General features: G+C 37.7%; 1 protein-coding gene across 1 annotated transcript in view; it reads left to right on the top strand.

Annotated features, from left to right (window-relative positions):
* The window catches only part of EIF2AK3 (eukaryotic translation initiation factor 2 alpha kinase 3), a 928,830-nt gene that overhangs the window by 602,292 nt on the left and 310,312 nt on the right, over positions 1 to 16,226 (top strand). The window contains exons 10-11 of the mRNA XM_044079283.1: positions 462 to 574; positions 1,024 to 1,146. Of these exons, the coding sequence (XP_043935218.1) occupies positions 462 to 574; positions 1,024 to 1,146 (236 nt within the window). The remainder of the gene's footprint in view (positions 1 to 461; positions 575 to 1,023; positions 1,147 to 16,226) is intronic.

Raw genomic sequence — 16,226 nt, 5'->3', positions numbered from 1 at the left:
TATTATCTTCCCCCTTTGTTATTTGCTCCCAATACAGTAATCCTTTTGCCAATTTTCTGCAGTAAATTTCAGCCCACACTTGCGTATTTTCAGTAATCTTACTTGCAGTCATCCCTATTGGCAAACTCTCCTTTCTCCATTCATGTGTTGGCATAGTTCTTGGAATACTTTCTGCAATTTTATGAATATAATATTCTGTATGGTGGTCATTATTTTCCTTAAGATCTGCATCCAAACCCTTCTCTTCCCTTATTTCTTGAAATTCCTCCCTCATCCTGCTTCATTATCATCCCTTTCCACTTTCAGTTATAAATAACCTTCTGCTTGTGTTATGTATGTGAGCCTTAACTGAGTTTTTTTAGTACTCTTGAGCAGCAAACTTTGTTTTTCACCAGCAGATTGTAGTGTTTGTACTGTTGACATTCAGCATTTTGTTAAATGGCTTTTTTTTTTTTTTAAAGCTGCGGAAGGAGTCTGAGACACAATGCCAGACTGATAACAAGTGTGGCATTGTTGATGTAGAAGACAGAGAATATTGCTCTGATGATTTCAGAGTGCCTGGATATGTCTCAAGGTAAGGGCTTGCAGTTTTATAGTACTTAAAGACTTCCATATGCATTGTTGAGGTTTATCCCAGTTGTGGATAATTTTTTGGTTAGAACCACTCCTTATGTGGATTAAGGACATTTCAGGTAGCAAGTGGATTTTGTATAGACAGACAGTTGGGTAAATTCTGTGGTGTTTGATGTTGTATTGTTAAGTAATATTGCCTTTGTCTTGTGGTGGCTAAACTCTGAGGTGACTGATTTTGTATTGTAAGTTAGATTGCCTTAGTCTTGTGGTATACCATTTGGCTTGTGTTTGATCTAAATTGCAGCCAACCATGTGAACTGAAGACTTAAGTATTACTCAGAGGTAAAAAGGTGCAAGCAGTGTTGTTATTTTTTTCTGTGTTCAGATGCATGTTTGTTAAAACATTTCTCAAGCTTAATTTTTATTTATCTTTTTATTGTATTTATAAAGGTATCTTACAGACTTTGACCCTGTTCAGTGCCTGGGACGTGGAGGGTTTGGGGTCGTATTTGAAGCCAGAAACAAAGTGGATGACTGTAATTATGCTATCAAAAGGATCCGTCTGCCAAACAAGTAAGGACAATATTTTGATCTAATGGGTGTGGGTTACAGTGAAGATAGTGGAATCATTTAAAACTAAAAATGAAAATGTCTGTGATAGCAGTATTTTGTACAAAAACAAAAAAAAAAAAAACATATTGTCTTGCAAAACTAAGCAGCCTTGAAACATGGATCGACAAAACTATTTCTCTGCACTCCAAAACCATAACAAAAACAACCCCCAAAAATTCTAGAAAGGGATCTCCACTCTCCTCCACCCCAGCAAACCAGATACTCCTACCCCAGACCCAAATTCTCCAGATCATGATCTAGCCACCCAATTTAACTCTTTCTTCATTGACTCTATTTCCAAATTGACCTCCTCATTCTCCACCTCCTCTCTATCATCCAGTATACCCTACTCCCCACCCACTAACTTCACTACCCCCTCTTCTACACAAATTCTGTCCTCATCAACACCTCCCCAAAATCCCCCCCCAGACTGCACTCTCTTCTCTTTAAATCCCATACCTACATCTACTATCAAGAAACTCCTTCAGAAATTGAAACCATGTACCAATGCTCCTGACAATATCCCTTCTTACTTTCTTTAGTATAGCTGCTGAAAGTCTTGCCTACCCTATTAGCATCTTAATTAACCGTTCCCTACAAGAATGCATAGTTCCCCAAATTTGGAAACAAGCCTTTATTATACCACTACACAAAGGTGGTAACAATAATAACGTCACTAATTTCCATCCCATAGCCATCCTGTCCCCCATTTCAAAAATCCTTGAAAAATGTGTACAACTTCAACTCCTTCCCCACCTCCTAGACAATAATCTTATAACTCCCACACAACACGGTTTCAGACCTAATCATAGCACCATGGCTGCCCTTCTCTCCTTCCTTGAAATCGTTAATAAAGACCGCGACTCTGGACTAATTGTTTCCACCTTACTCCTTGATCTTTCCAAAGCCTTTGATACTATCTCACACAACCTGCTCTTAACTAAACTCTCCAAACTCTACCTATCCTCCTCCTCTTTGAACTGGTTCTCTAGTTATCTATCTAACAGAAATCAAGCTGTAAAATGGAAAAAAGCCACTTCCTCCTTCCTTAGTACCCCTACCGGAGTTCCACAAGGCTCCGTACTGGGTCCTCTTCTCTTCAATATCTTTATCAACGACTTCCACAAATCAATCCCTTTCTCTAGCATCATCCAATACGTGGATGATTCTACTATCATCTGCTCTGCCTCTTCTATCACTACACTACAAAAACTTACTCAAGATGCCTTCTCTTCCACAGACCAATGGATGCTAAGCAATCATCTAGCTCTCAATGCTACCAAGACCAAACTAATGTTATTTACTCCCTCCAAAGTTACTCCTCCCGACATAAATTCATTCTTAATTACTAGTCAAAACAACACACCTCTCGAAACAGTGTCAGAGACCAAACTACTTGGGGTCCAAATCGACAACCAACTTAAATTTAACTCCCACCTACAAACAAACATCAAAAAAAACGCATCAAAAACTTGGCATGCTTTATAGACAGAATACCTACCTCACATCCGCCACTAAAATCACTCTCTACTTCCTTCCTTAACCCTTCCCTTCTCTATGGTGCCCCACTACTTACTAATCTTCAGTCCTCTTTAATAAAACAGCTTACCTCCTGCTATAACAAAATTGCAAAATTAAGCCACCAGCCATAAGTCTTCCACTCACCACTGTCTCTCCCTCCATAAGCTAAAATGGCTAGAACTTCCCAAACAACTAACTTACACTCAACTAACTCTAGCCAATAAGCTTATTCTAAACCCTTCCCTCTGTCCCTCCCTTTCCTCTGCCTTTAAAATGCACCTACCTAACAGAGTTCTAAGGTCTAATAATCAAAATCTACTAGAAGTGCATAAACCTACTCATCCCCCAGGCAAAAAACTTCTTTCATTCAGCCTCGCTCGCCTCTGGAACTCCTTACCACCAAACATCCGCACCACCTCTAACCACTCTACCTTCAAGAAGTCTCTTTTCTTACACCTAGCATCACAGTGGGAATGCTCTTGCTCCCACCCCACATAACTAACTCTACATCATGTCCTTTAATATCACATCCTACTTTTAGCTACTATACTTGTTCTCTAATTTGTATTAATTTTTTGCATTTGTTCTATTGCTAGCATGTTTTTTTTTTCTCTCAATGTATTAATTGTTATGACTGCTATTATATATCTGATTAGTTTCACTTTATTTTGCCTACATTGTATTAATAATGTTCTGTCCCTAGACTGTCTCTGTCGAATATTATATGTACTTTTTTTTTTTTTTTTTTTTTTTTTTTTTGAGCTTTTATCCCCAGGACTCCATTGAAAATGGGTTCTTTAAGGCCCAATGGACTATCCTGGTAAACCAACTGCAATACATAAATAAATAAATAAAGTAAGTTGAGCATTTGGAATGCATGTAAGATGGCATTCATATTAAATCATGAGTCACTGACTGGCTAAAGGAAGCTGTGAAAACAAAAAAACATTTTACACACATAAGCACCACCAACTCTTAAGTAAAATTCTGGGATGCACTGATCCCTGGTTAAAAAATATAAATTTACCTATTGTCAGTTACTGACATTTTACAGATGGACCATTACATCAAATTGCACTCTCTGGCCTTACTTTAATTAAGTTTTATTTCCAACTGTATGATCACGTATGATTTTGAAAACCCTGTATATTTAAAGTCTATTCAGAGTTCCTGTTTTGGTATCTCATCTTGGCACTTTTCGTAGTACTAGAAGCAGTGTTGTGTGTTGGTGTTTTAACAGTTTTGACATTCTGCAGCTCACATGTGGTGAGGAGTGGAAACATCTTTTTGCTGACACTCACGATGGTGTCTGTCATATCCTGACCAAATAAGGCACACTTCAGGCCCTGTGCTTCCCATTACTTTCCTGCTGCCCATGTATTTCAAATTTGGATCTTGCACTGTATAGCCATGAATGTTCCCAAGCTCATTGCTTAAGAAACTAAAAACCTTCAGTGTACATCTTCATTCATTAAATCACAAGACAGTACCTATTTTGGTATTGTGTGCACTGCATGCACTGCTTGAAGAGGAACAGAAAGTCTGTAACTGACACAGATACCATGTTCAGCATGACCACCTACAAGATAAGGCAAAACAAACTAAAAGCCTATACCACCTTACCCAGGATGGCTTCCTTGCAAAGTAGCTAACATAGTGAATGGCTGGAGAAACTCTTAAATTGTTCCAAGCCAAGGTTGCATAGACAGGAGAAGGAAAGGGATGTAGATGTCAGGCATCAGCCAATACCTCCTCCAGTGAAGTCCTTCCCTGTGACGGGCATTAGCTTGAGCATTTGTCACCTATAGTCTCACATATAGCCAAGAACTGAGGTTGCACTTAAGCAGACTGTGAGGAAAGCAGAAGAGGTAAACACTCGACATTCACAATTGGGAGGGTGAGTCTCAGGGTATTTGTGACTTATCCTACACTTTGGTGTCTTGGAGTTGCTGCACTGATGGCTGTCCATCATACGTTTTTGAGTTCCATTTAGAAAAACTGTTCTCAATTCTCCATTATCCCATTTTATGCTGTGGAAGGCACACTTGTTAGAAATGAGAAGATTTCCAGTGTTCCTCCTCAGCTGGGTATACCCATGTGAGTGACCATGACAATGAGTGCTGTTTAATTTTTGATAGGATGTGTCCTCACAGGTACAGGACACACTTTTAGGTAGCAAAGTATAATGCCTGCATAAAACTCTGTATAGGCCTCTCGCATGCCAGTCCTGCCTCTGTTATCTACAACCTAAGGATCTTTGCCATCACTCTTATCAGAGCTCATCTGCTGTTTGCTGAGTGTGCTTAATGCTTCATAAGTTCAAGTTGCCTCCTACTGGGCTAAAAGTAGTAGAACCCCCCCCCCCCCACACACACACACACACACACACAAGTGGGTTCTTAGGATCCTGAGATGTGACTTTAGAGGCTATTTGCAGTGGTATCTTTCTTCAATTTCCCACCTCAGTTATGTTTTTTTTTGCTGCCTTTCTGCTTTAAGGGAGGCACTTACTGTTGTATCACATCTCTGGTTACGAGGCATACTCAGTCAGTGCACCACTCAAATCTAATGTTAGAGGCCTTCTGCAGTGGGTAACTACTGGCATCGCCTGCTCTGCTGTCGTCTGCCTTACTATTTCTTGTAATTCCTCCTTTTGGCAGTGTGAGTGTATTCAGTCAGCACATGCCATTCTTTTGCTTCCTGATAAGTATGTTAGAGCTGATGATTGATAAAAACTGCAAACAAACAGAACATTTACTGTTTTGAGACAAACATTTACTGTTTTGAGAACAATTGGGAAAGCCAAGAGCACAAAATGAGAGTTTATAAACCATTAACGATTCAGCTATGTAAAACAGGGGTCTATGTCATTTAATCGAGTGTTCAGATATGCGAATACGGGGAAGTTCAAAAATTGAAAATGTCATAGCCACGAAATACGAATTCTTTCCTAGGGAAAGAATTTGGTTGGCTGTTCCTGCGGCTTCGACATTTTCTCTACTGTGGTGTGAAAGTTACGGATCAGGTTAAGGTAAGTCCGCGAGTGTGACGGACATTGGGGTTAGGGTGCGGGTAAGGTAAGTGTGCGATAGTGACGAACTTTAGGGTTAGGGCGTGGGTAAGTCTGCGATAGTGATGGACTTTAGGGTTAGGGTGCGGGTAAGGTAAGTGTGCAATAGTGACGGACCTTAGGGTTAGGGTTTGGGTTAAGGTTAGTGCATAGATAGTTGTGTATGTAAGGTTTATTGTAGGTTTATTAGGTTTTTGGTGTGCTTGTGTTGTGTGTCTGAGGTTTTGATGTTGTCATATTTCGAACTTCCAAGTTCAAACTTATGGTGTTCGAAATTTTGGAAGTTCAATTATATGACATAGACCCTAAAACAAATGCCATCCAATATAAAAAAAACTGCTTAATTAACTAAACTTGTTAAAAACTCAACAATAAGAAAAAATATATAAAATATATACAAGTATACAAAGTTAAAACCATCAATCACATTTTACTAGTTTCAATTTTTTTATCTTTTAAAAAACACTTGATAGTAATAACATCATCGAGACCAGGTAACTTTATCTGGCCCTTGCTTAAGTTGCCACAGTTTCTTTTTGTTCTGTTCTATTTCTACAAATCACCTCTTCTTTTGTCTAAAGGAACTAACTCTATAACTGTAAAAATATTTTTTTAAAAGTGGAACAAATCTGTGAATGTTTGTAAAGAGCATTGTTTTCTTTTTTAGATTTTATTGCACAAAGATGTTCTTTAAGTCTAACCTCTAAACTTCTAGTAGTCATGCCTATATAATAGACATTACAACTTAAATGTAAACTGACATAAACAACTCCCTTAAATTTACAAGTAAATACCCCCAGAATCGAAATAGTAAAATTTAAGTGGTCTAAACTTAAAAAAGATCCTTCTTAAATATACCTACAGATGGAATAATCACCACATTTATAAATACCTTTCTCTTTATTTATATTAGAGGGACCTCCAGCCATCTTAGTAGTATCTGTTTCTAATAGTGTTTTCAAATTATAATTATTTTTGTATATAAACTTTAGACCAGGGCCAATACATGAAGTTAAATCAGAATTTCCTTCTAAAACTTTCCAGTTATCTATAATAGTAGATACCGTACTCTCACTGTCAACAGTCATAGCTAAACAACACATAATTCCTACTTTATCCCTTTTATTCTGTGATTTAACTAGATGTTTTAACAAAATAGGGGGATATATAGTCTCCCTTTTATTTCCGACTTCTTCTGCTTTAGTCATCAGGAAGTGATGGTCATAGCCCATATTCAAAAATAAAGAAGTAATGAATTCATTCTCTTTCTCGATCTCATTATTATTAGTAATTAATATAGAAGCCCTGATATATTGTCCCCATAGGTATGTTATTTTTCATAAAACATTGGTGATTACTCCTAAAATGTAAATAATTATTACTAGAAATAACTTTCCTGTGTATCTTACTTTCTCCTAGACCTTTGTTGTTGTTCCATGTAAGTTGTATATCCAGAAAGTTCACTTCTAGCCCATATACAAAATTAAATGCATCATGCTCAGTCCCTTCCAATATCATAAACAAATCAGCCACAAAACAACTGAAATACACTATTTAAAATCAGTTTTAAGGGGAGCCATGGTTTCACATTTCCACCACCTCAAAACTAGATTCACTTAAGCAGGGGCAACTGCATAACCCATGGCTACCCCTCTTATCTACTTACAAAAATTATTGTTGAACATAAAATAATTGTTGTCTAATAAAACCTCAATAAGCATACAACAAAAACTTATTTTCTTTATTAGTCAAATTAGAAAAAAGAATTTAAATAATTTTTAGCATAATCCACTCCTAATTCTTGTGGAATGCAAGTAAAAAGGGAACAAACATCCACAGTAAGAAAAATGTTCTTATCCTTAGTAAAAGTATAATTAGGAAAAAAAATCCCCTAAATTTTTCTAAAAAGTCTCAGAGTCCTGAATATACGAGGGCAATTTTTGAACACTTGGGTTAAGTATCTAACCAACTAGTAAAGAGATCCCTTCAGTAACAACCTGGGGCAGAAACAATAGGCCGAAAAGGCTGGGTATTAACATCCTTGTGTATGTTGTATATCCCTAACAGGATACCCAATAATGGCTTTTCAGTTAACAATAAATGGTATAAATCAGTATCTGTTATACCATCCATGAGACAGTCATAAAGAAATCTGGAAATATTTTTATAACAAGCATGGACATCACTCACTGAAACTTTAGAATACCCCAAAGTATTGCTTAACATTTTTTCCATTTCTTCAATGGACTTTATTCTATTCATTATTACAAGGCTTGCATAGATCTTAGCCCTTTTAGAGTTGCCATATCCTCTTTACTAACATTAAAGAAACAAGTCCTAGTCTTCCTACTGAAAAAATTTCTAATGTCTTTTTCGCATAGTTTTTCGAAAACACATAATGTGTTCATAAGAGTAGGATTAAACATCGAAGGTTTGCAAAACTTTTTTAGAAAAATTAACATCCTTTAAAATAAAACTCAAATTTAACTTACAAGTATATTCCTTTAAATTTAACGAAGTCCTGCTGACTTCAGCCCTCCTCGTAGGGACAACATTCAAACCTCATTCAAAAACTTTTTTTTCTGCATAGGTGAAAAAGGTTTGCTAGACAAATTAAATATCTTAATACAGTACCTTAATGTGTTAGCGAGTTCACTTTCTTCATCTCTCTGGTAGTATTCTGTAACTGTTGTTGCTGCCATTGTTGTCGGAAAACCCACTTTTCTTCATCTTGTAAGATTCTTTGGATCTCACTCTTAAAGGGATCCCATCTCAGTTGGTTTCATTCGGGGAATACCAGGGTAATTCAAAAAATTCAGACAAATTTGCTCCTGCTTCCGTGATGATAGGGTTTCTAAAGTCACTGCCCACAGAAATAACTTCCGCTTCACTCCAATTGGCTGAGTAACTCCCTCCTTCAATCCTCATTTCTCTATTGGTGGAACCCACTGAGTTATCATTCCTTAAAGTTATATGACCTGGATTCTGTTTCATGTTCTTAGGATCGAAGTGGGAATAAGCAAGTTTATTTCCACAGGCAGTGCTAAGTATTTTTCTGGTTATGCGAGAAGTGACAACTTTATCAAAGCGTTCATCTGCACGAATAACAGCATTATAATCACTGCTACAATCAGGAAGCCCTGATAAAAGTTTTGTTCATCCTGATCCAACTGAAGCACTTTTTTCTTACTTTCCTGAATCAAAGACTTTGTTATGTTGAATTAACAAATGTAGGAATTCTAATCTACTGTTCAACCAGTGTATCAAAAAAGGGTCAGAAATAGGAACACCATTTGGCCATTTGAAAAACCTAACTCCCTTGGGCACAATGCGAAGAGTTAAACCTCTTTTAAAATATTTATTTTCAGTGACGAAAGTCCTGTATTTTTTGAGGTGTTTCCCTAACTCACTCAAACTCAGACTTCAGAGAAGTATGCTCCAAACTAGACATCCCAGTACTGCGCCCTGTGGGATAAAACTAGTTACAGGCTTAAAAAGCACAAAAGTCCACAAACTAGGAAAACATTCAGCACTCCTGGAACCACACACTTCAGCAACTCAAGTAAATCCTTGTAGTAAATGGCTGCAAAACACTTTGGGAGCAATAAAAACACTTTTTATTAAACCAAAATAATAACAAAGAGATACGCGCTTTCGTCTAGAATCTTCTCAACTTCATCAGATAAGAGCAAGTCCAGAAAAACAGTCTTAAGACTTTCTGCAAGAGCATTAATTAAGTAATTAATCCCAATCCCATCACACTGACTAAAAAGGATCTCCCTGAACTCATAAATATTCATGAAATGCAATCATAAAATTATTCTTAAAAAGACACTCTTTAAAACTAGCATTTAAATGTCAGTAACAAGTGCAAAAATGTTGAAAATAAATGCAAATACAAATGCACACAATCTTTAAAATGATGTTTATATAAAAATGAAAGTGTATATAAAAATTGTATATAAATATTTTTATATTTTTTTTATATTTTTATATATATATATATATATATATATATATATATATATATATATATATTTTATTTATTTTATTTTTATTTAACATTTGTTGACCGGGAAAGTCCGACTAGGTTCCACAGATCCTGTTTTCAGCGGAGGCCCGGGGAGAAATGCTCCAGACGCATGTCTTTAGAATGTGGGAGGAAACCGGAGTACCCGGAGGAAACCCACGCGAACGCAGGGAGAACATGCAAACTCCACACAGAAGGCACCCCGGCCGAGAATCGAACCAGAGAACCTTTTGCTGTGAGGCGACAGCATTAACCGCTGCACCACTGCGCCGCCCATATATATATGTGTGTGTGTGTGTGTGTGTATATATATATATATATATATATATATATATATTTATATTTATATATATATATATATATATATATATTTATATTTTTTTACCTTTCCATTGCTTTTAATTTTAACAGGCAAGCAATGGAGAGTAAGTCATTTAATCCTGGCCATTGCCCCGCATTTAGATGGACCTGCCAAATTAATTATTTCTTTTCCAAAAGCAGCCCCCATGGGCCACTTCTTTTATCCAAGTCAGCAGTGTCCACAATGAAAATTTTTTAATTTTCCCACCTAGCACATAATGATAGAGGAAAACCACCAAGGCCCATATCTGTCCAAAGCATATGGGGGGGTCAGGCATGCAACAAAAGAGCACCAGAAGCCAAGGGAAGGGACTTCAGCAACAGGAGAAATGCATGCTGAAGGTGGCATTAGGTTAACAGAGTTCAAAACAAGACCTTCCATTGGTGTTAGGCGATAGGTTTAACTAGTCTTACATGTAAGGCCATGGAAAGAGTTATCGTAGAGCTGATAAAAGCATACAAAACCTTCAAATACTGAACCCATCCTAGTTTGGGTCCATCAAGGGCAGATCATGCTTACTAAATTTGGTGGACTTATTTGAGAAGATCGCTAGAGCCACATATGAGGGCAAAATGGTACATACTGTATACCTTGATCTGGCAAAGGTATATGACACAATATTTCATGCCGGTATTCTAGACAAACTCAAAAATTTAGATACAAATCTCTACGTCACCCAAAGGCTAGCCAGATGGCTCATGGAAAATGTGATATATATATATATATATATATATATATATGTGTGTGTGTGTGTATGTATATATATATGTGTGTGTGTGTGTGTGTGTATATATATATATATATATATGTGTGTGTGTGTGTATATCTATAATATATATATATATATATATATATATATATATATATATATATATATATATATATATATATATATAAAATATGTAAGTGGATTTTTATGATGGAAATGTTCCGAATTGTGCAGTTTTGCCATTATTGGTTCATGCTTTTTGTTTCATTGCCTCCTGAAAAAATGTTCAAACAATAAATTTAAAATTTGCTTTAAGTCTAACAAGTGTACTGTATTATACAAGGAATATAATTTAATAAAGTCAGGAAGGTGTATCAAAGAACACATGTATGTTTCTTGTTTTGTGTGCAAGGGGCCTATGGTAATCTTTATCCACCACTGGCCAGATGCATTTTCTTTTGATGTGGCGTGGGTTTCAATGCTGTTATAATGAATGTGAGTTTCAAGGACAGAGAAGTTTAATGCTAAGTCTATTTTCATTGTGAGACATTATTGCTTTGTTTGCCAGATGTCTATTAGTGTTTGTGCATTATGCTATAAAATGTAAATATAAAATCCAAATAATCATCATTGTAGAAGTAAAGCAGTATACTCATTAGTGTTTATGGTAAATGGGGTGAAATAGCCAGGTAATGGGACATTGGAATGGCTGCAGAGGGACTCTGGTGATATATTTTGGTTGTTATTCAGCCTGTTTGAAAGCTGGTATCACACATTTCCATTGGAGTGGGTGGGGTTACGTAATTATGTAGTACATTTTATGCTAATCACTTTACAGATTTGTACGTATTTTTCATGGGCCTTGTCCAGATTTTTGATGTTTCCAGGTTGAGAGGTATGCCGTTCACTTTTTTTTCTCTGTGTCCCTCTGATGTAACCTTTACAGCAACCATTGGCAAGGGTACAGCCATGTCCTGTGCTACTGTTTAGTTGACCTTGCTGGGCATGGAATAGCAACTCTCGTAGCTCTTGGAAGAGGGAGCAGGGAGTGCATTGATGCATAGCCAGACTAAGAGTCCTGGTCCTTGGGGTAAAGTGCCATCATTGAGTCCTTCACTTTCTAGAGATGTCCCTGGAAAAAGATACAGAAAATAGGCTGTATTTCTGTAGATAAGGAATTGTTTATTGGATGGGTCTTCTTCAGGCTTTAAAACCTGTAAAAGAGTGACTGGGTTATTTTACTGTAAAAAACAAAACAAAAAACAAAACAGATGTTCACCATTCTCACTCCCTCAGTGGCATTTTGGGTTACCTGTCCAGATAACCCAGTACTGGCTAATGCTAAGACCCCCCCTCCTTCTCTGTTCCTGTGACAGCTGATAGTCTGAGCATATTCTAAGAGGGAAGCTTTCACCTGTCACAGGAAGTGCGTGTTCAGTCTTTTTCAGACATTCAAAGTATAATGTTGACTGACTCTTCACAGGATCCAGTCCTGAATTTTTCCAGCTTATTGCAAGGTGATCCCATATGTGGACCCTCCTTCCTCTCATTTTATTATTAGATTTATTAATATCTTTCTATTTTCATATTTGTTTAAAAAATATATACATGTATCATTTTTTTCTGTCACTGTTTATGTAATTCCTGCAGTAATTTCTGCTTGTAGCAGTGTTTATTTGGTTTCTGTTTTTGACAAATGCTTATTTTTACTGTTTCTGAGGAAATTTTCAGTATTTCTCTCAGACATGCAGTGTGTATGCATACTGTTAGACACTAGCAGCCATCTCATGCAGTCAGAACAGCAAATTAATTACAGCTGTCTTTATTGTTGTTACTGGAAAATGTTGTAGAACTTAGATTCTTCAGCATTTCTACATGACAGTTCTGTTTTAACTTTGTATCGCAATTTTACCATTAATTAATTTATTTGAATGTTCTGTGGAGATTTTGCTTTCTCTGACAAGAAAATGTAGTTTAGATTGCTATCATATTTTATTTCATGGCAGTTTAACACGGTTAAAGTGTGTGGAGCTAATTTTTAAAACTGGTTTGGCACATTTGTTGCTTTGGTTATTGGACTTTGTGTACTGGAAATTCTTTAAATTCTGTCAATTATAAAATAGTTCTGAACACATTTCAAACTGCTTTTTTGTGATACTAGTACAGCTTGGCAGAGTTTGCTTGTATGGGATGTACTTATTACTAGAAACTTTATGGGTTGTTGTGATACATTATCCAGAACTGTCAGTTTATTGTACTGGCTGGTGTTCTGTGTCCCCTGACTTGATGGTGCCTAACTCTAGTACCTTCCTACAAATCCAGTTGCACATAAAAACAAAAAAATATAAAAATGTGTGTCAGTGTGCAGTCAGTGATTGTCAGTACCACTGCTCTGCCGTCAGATCAGTTACCGCCTGTATTGTAGCCTTGCTGGCCCCTGTGGAACGTGGGTAAGCACATCTTCTGGGGCTGTTCCATTGGCTTTATTGGCCTGAAATTGTCCATTAAAATGACAAAACAAGTCATGGGCATTCAGAATTGCCAATAAGTTGAAACACCTGATGTTCATAAGGCTCATTTGCATATATCCCATGTGCCTCTGATACAAGAGGTTTGGGAGGTCACTCAGTGGAAGTTCTTGTTTTACTGGAGTTCTCATTTTGTTTTTACTGATTGGTATAAGAGAAACAAACCCTTTAGGTGCAGAAGTAGTCTGGGTAAGAGACCCCTTGCCAAACATAGTACTGTGTCCCCAGATATTTTATTTAGTGGTGAAGTTCACAAGAAACAGACGCTACTTCATACAGCTGGTAATCAGGTTATAGCTGTTTATAAGGCTGATGTGGTTTTCTTGGCTAGGAGTGTTTTTCGGGCAGCTAATTCTGGTGGTTATGTTCCCAACCATGTGTCTAGTGCTAGTTTGCCTAAAGACCTTTTTGTTGTTTCAGAAAATGATGAAATCTGATGAGGATAATGGGTGATTTCCTAGTGAATACTGAGTCCAGTCACTCTAATTTTCCAGAAGATAAACCCAAACTTAAGTACAAACAAGTGTTCACTTTTCCTTAGATGAATGCTAGATTTGTGATGTTTTTGAGTCGAGAACTATCCTAGAGTTAGGCAGGGTATATGGCCTTATAGCAGATGAGATGCCCAATTCTGTGGCTATTCTACTTCTCTTACAGCCTTGGAAGGTATTTATTAAGCTTCCTGCAGGAGCTCTGTTTCTATTTCAGCAGTCCCTAAAAAGGCTCAGAGAAAATATAAGGTCTCTGTGGATACGACAGGTCCCTTTTTTTAATTTTACTGCTGACCCAGCTGTGGTCTCCCGAGCCGCCTGCGCAATAAAACAACCTTGTCTTCATCTAATCCAACACTTCCTGATAAATGGGGAAAATGGTTAGATCTTCAGGGCAAAAGGGTGCCTGCTTCTAGTAATCAAGCTTTTAGAATGTTAAATTATCAAGGCTATCTGTGGAAGTTTATTTTACAGTATGTGTACAGTTTGGATGATTTTGCTGCATCTTCAGCTGCAGAGCAAAAGTTTTGTATTAATGAAATGTTCTTATTTGACTGGTTTTGAAACATGCTTTTAGAGGTGTGCTTGAATGTGCAGATATGGTGTCAGAATATGCTTCTGCTTCTCTTGTACTAAGGTGGTATGCTTGGGTTACGTAATCAGAACTTCTCTTGATTTAAAAGCTCAACTTTTGAATGTTATGATTTAGTGTTTTGCTCCTGTGTTAAATAGGATCTCAGACAGTGGAGATGATGGAGGTAAATTAATGCATGGCGTATCTAGGATGGTTCATGTGCCCAAGTTCTCCCCAAACAAGGCATCTTCCTTAAAGGGGCAGAACAAACAAAAATCCCAGCCAAACAAAAGTCAAGGATCCAAAAGGAAATGGCAGGAGGATAATTCTGTGAAACCAAACAAGATGGGGTTCCTTTCTGAAAAAGGATCAACCCCCCTGCAAAGGAATGACTGTACCGAGTCATAGAGCACCTCTGTTCCCCTCCTGCCCTTCCTTCTCTTCCTCCTACATAAAGGCTCTCTCTCAACCATGCAGGCTTGGCTGCAAGTAGTCTCAGTCAAATGGGTTCTGAAAATAATACAGGGAGGGTAGACTTGGCAGTAGATAGAAAATAACCTCCCTTTCAGGGGAATTCCCCACTCCCACCAGACCAAACAGAGCTGTTTCCTGCAGTGCTTCATCACATAATAGAAGTTGGGAAGATAGAACCAGTGCCTGCGATACACAGAGGCAAAGGCATTTACTCCAGAATCTGTTTGGTACCAAAAAAGGAGCACTCCTGGAGACCTGTCCTAGATTTGTCCTTTCTAAACACCATTATAAAAGTAAAAAAAATCAAAATGCTCACCTTATAGTTAGTCCTAGCATTGCCTCCAGACCACTGTTTCATGGTGACTCTAGATATCAAGGATGCTTATTATCATGTTCCTATTGCTTACAGTTTCAGGTAATTTTTAAGATTTGCTCAACAAAATGTCTGGCCCCAGTGGTTGCATATCGCAGAACTCTAGGCATCCACATTTTTCCTTGTTTAGACAACTTGCTGATTAATGCATCCAGGTGCTTGGAGTCCTTAGACAAGGTTACATCCCATCTTTCCCATCTGGGCTTCAAACTGAACTTTCAAAAGCCCTTCCTCACATCCTCTCAGTGAGTTGTTTTCCTGGGATGTTGGATAGACACAGTGAAAAGGATATCCTTCCTGCTAGAAGACAAAGTTCTGGCTTATCAGGGCATTTTCTTTGATTTCTGTCTTCTAGATGTGGCCTCAGCAAGAGAGTTCTTCAAAATTTTAGGCTTCATGTCATCAGTGATGTCACCAGCCAGACTACCTATAAGAAAAATTCAACGATGCTCAAAGAACTCTTGGACCCAGCACCTTCATCCGTTGCATTTCTAAGGTACAAGTACTAGGATTTGTAAAACAGGAACTGCAGTGGTGGAGGGATCAACTATCTCTAAATCCAGGTGGACTCCTTTTCTCCCTTCAGACACCAGTCCAATCTGTCCAGACAGACTCTTCAGATTTTGTGTGGGGTGCACTGTCCATGGGAGTTCAAGTGCAAGGCTTGTGGGGTCCTCAGGACATGCCAAGGCACACAAATGTAAAAGAGATGCTGGCAGTGATGATGTAAAAAGTTCTTCACCACTTATGGACTCCGGGTCCTCTACTAGTGGCCACCAAGAACACTACCATGATGCGGTGCCTTAAGAAGCAAGAGGGTGCAAGATCATACCCTCTTTTGTGGGTGACAGTAACAGCTAGGAGTTGGCTGTACAGACAGACTAAACAGATCCTGGACACACCCTCACGA

The sequence above is a fragment of the Protopterus annectens genome, chromosome 8.part0 (genome assembly GCF_019279795.1).
Source record: "Protopterus annectens isolate FY-2018-M chromosome 8.part0, PAN1.0, whole genome shotgun sequence".
Taxonomy (NCBI): Eukaryota; Metazoa; Chordata; order Ceratodontiformes; family Protopteridae; genus Protopterus; species Protopterus annectens.
Note: the sequence above shows the minus strand (reverse complement) of the source record. Positions and strands in the feature narration are given on the sequence as shown.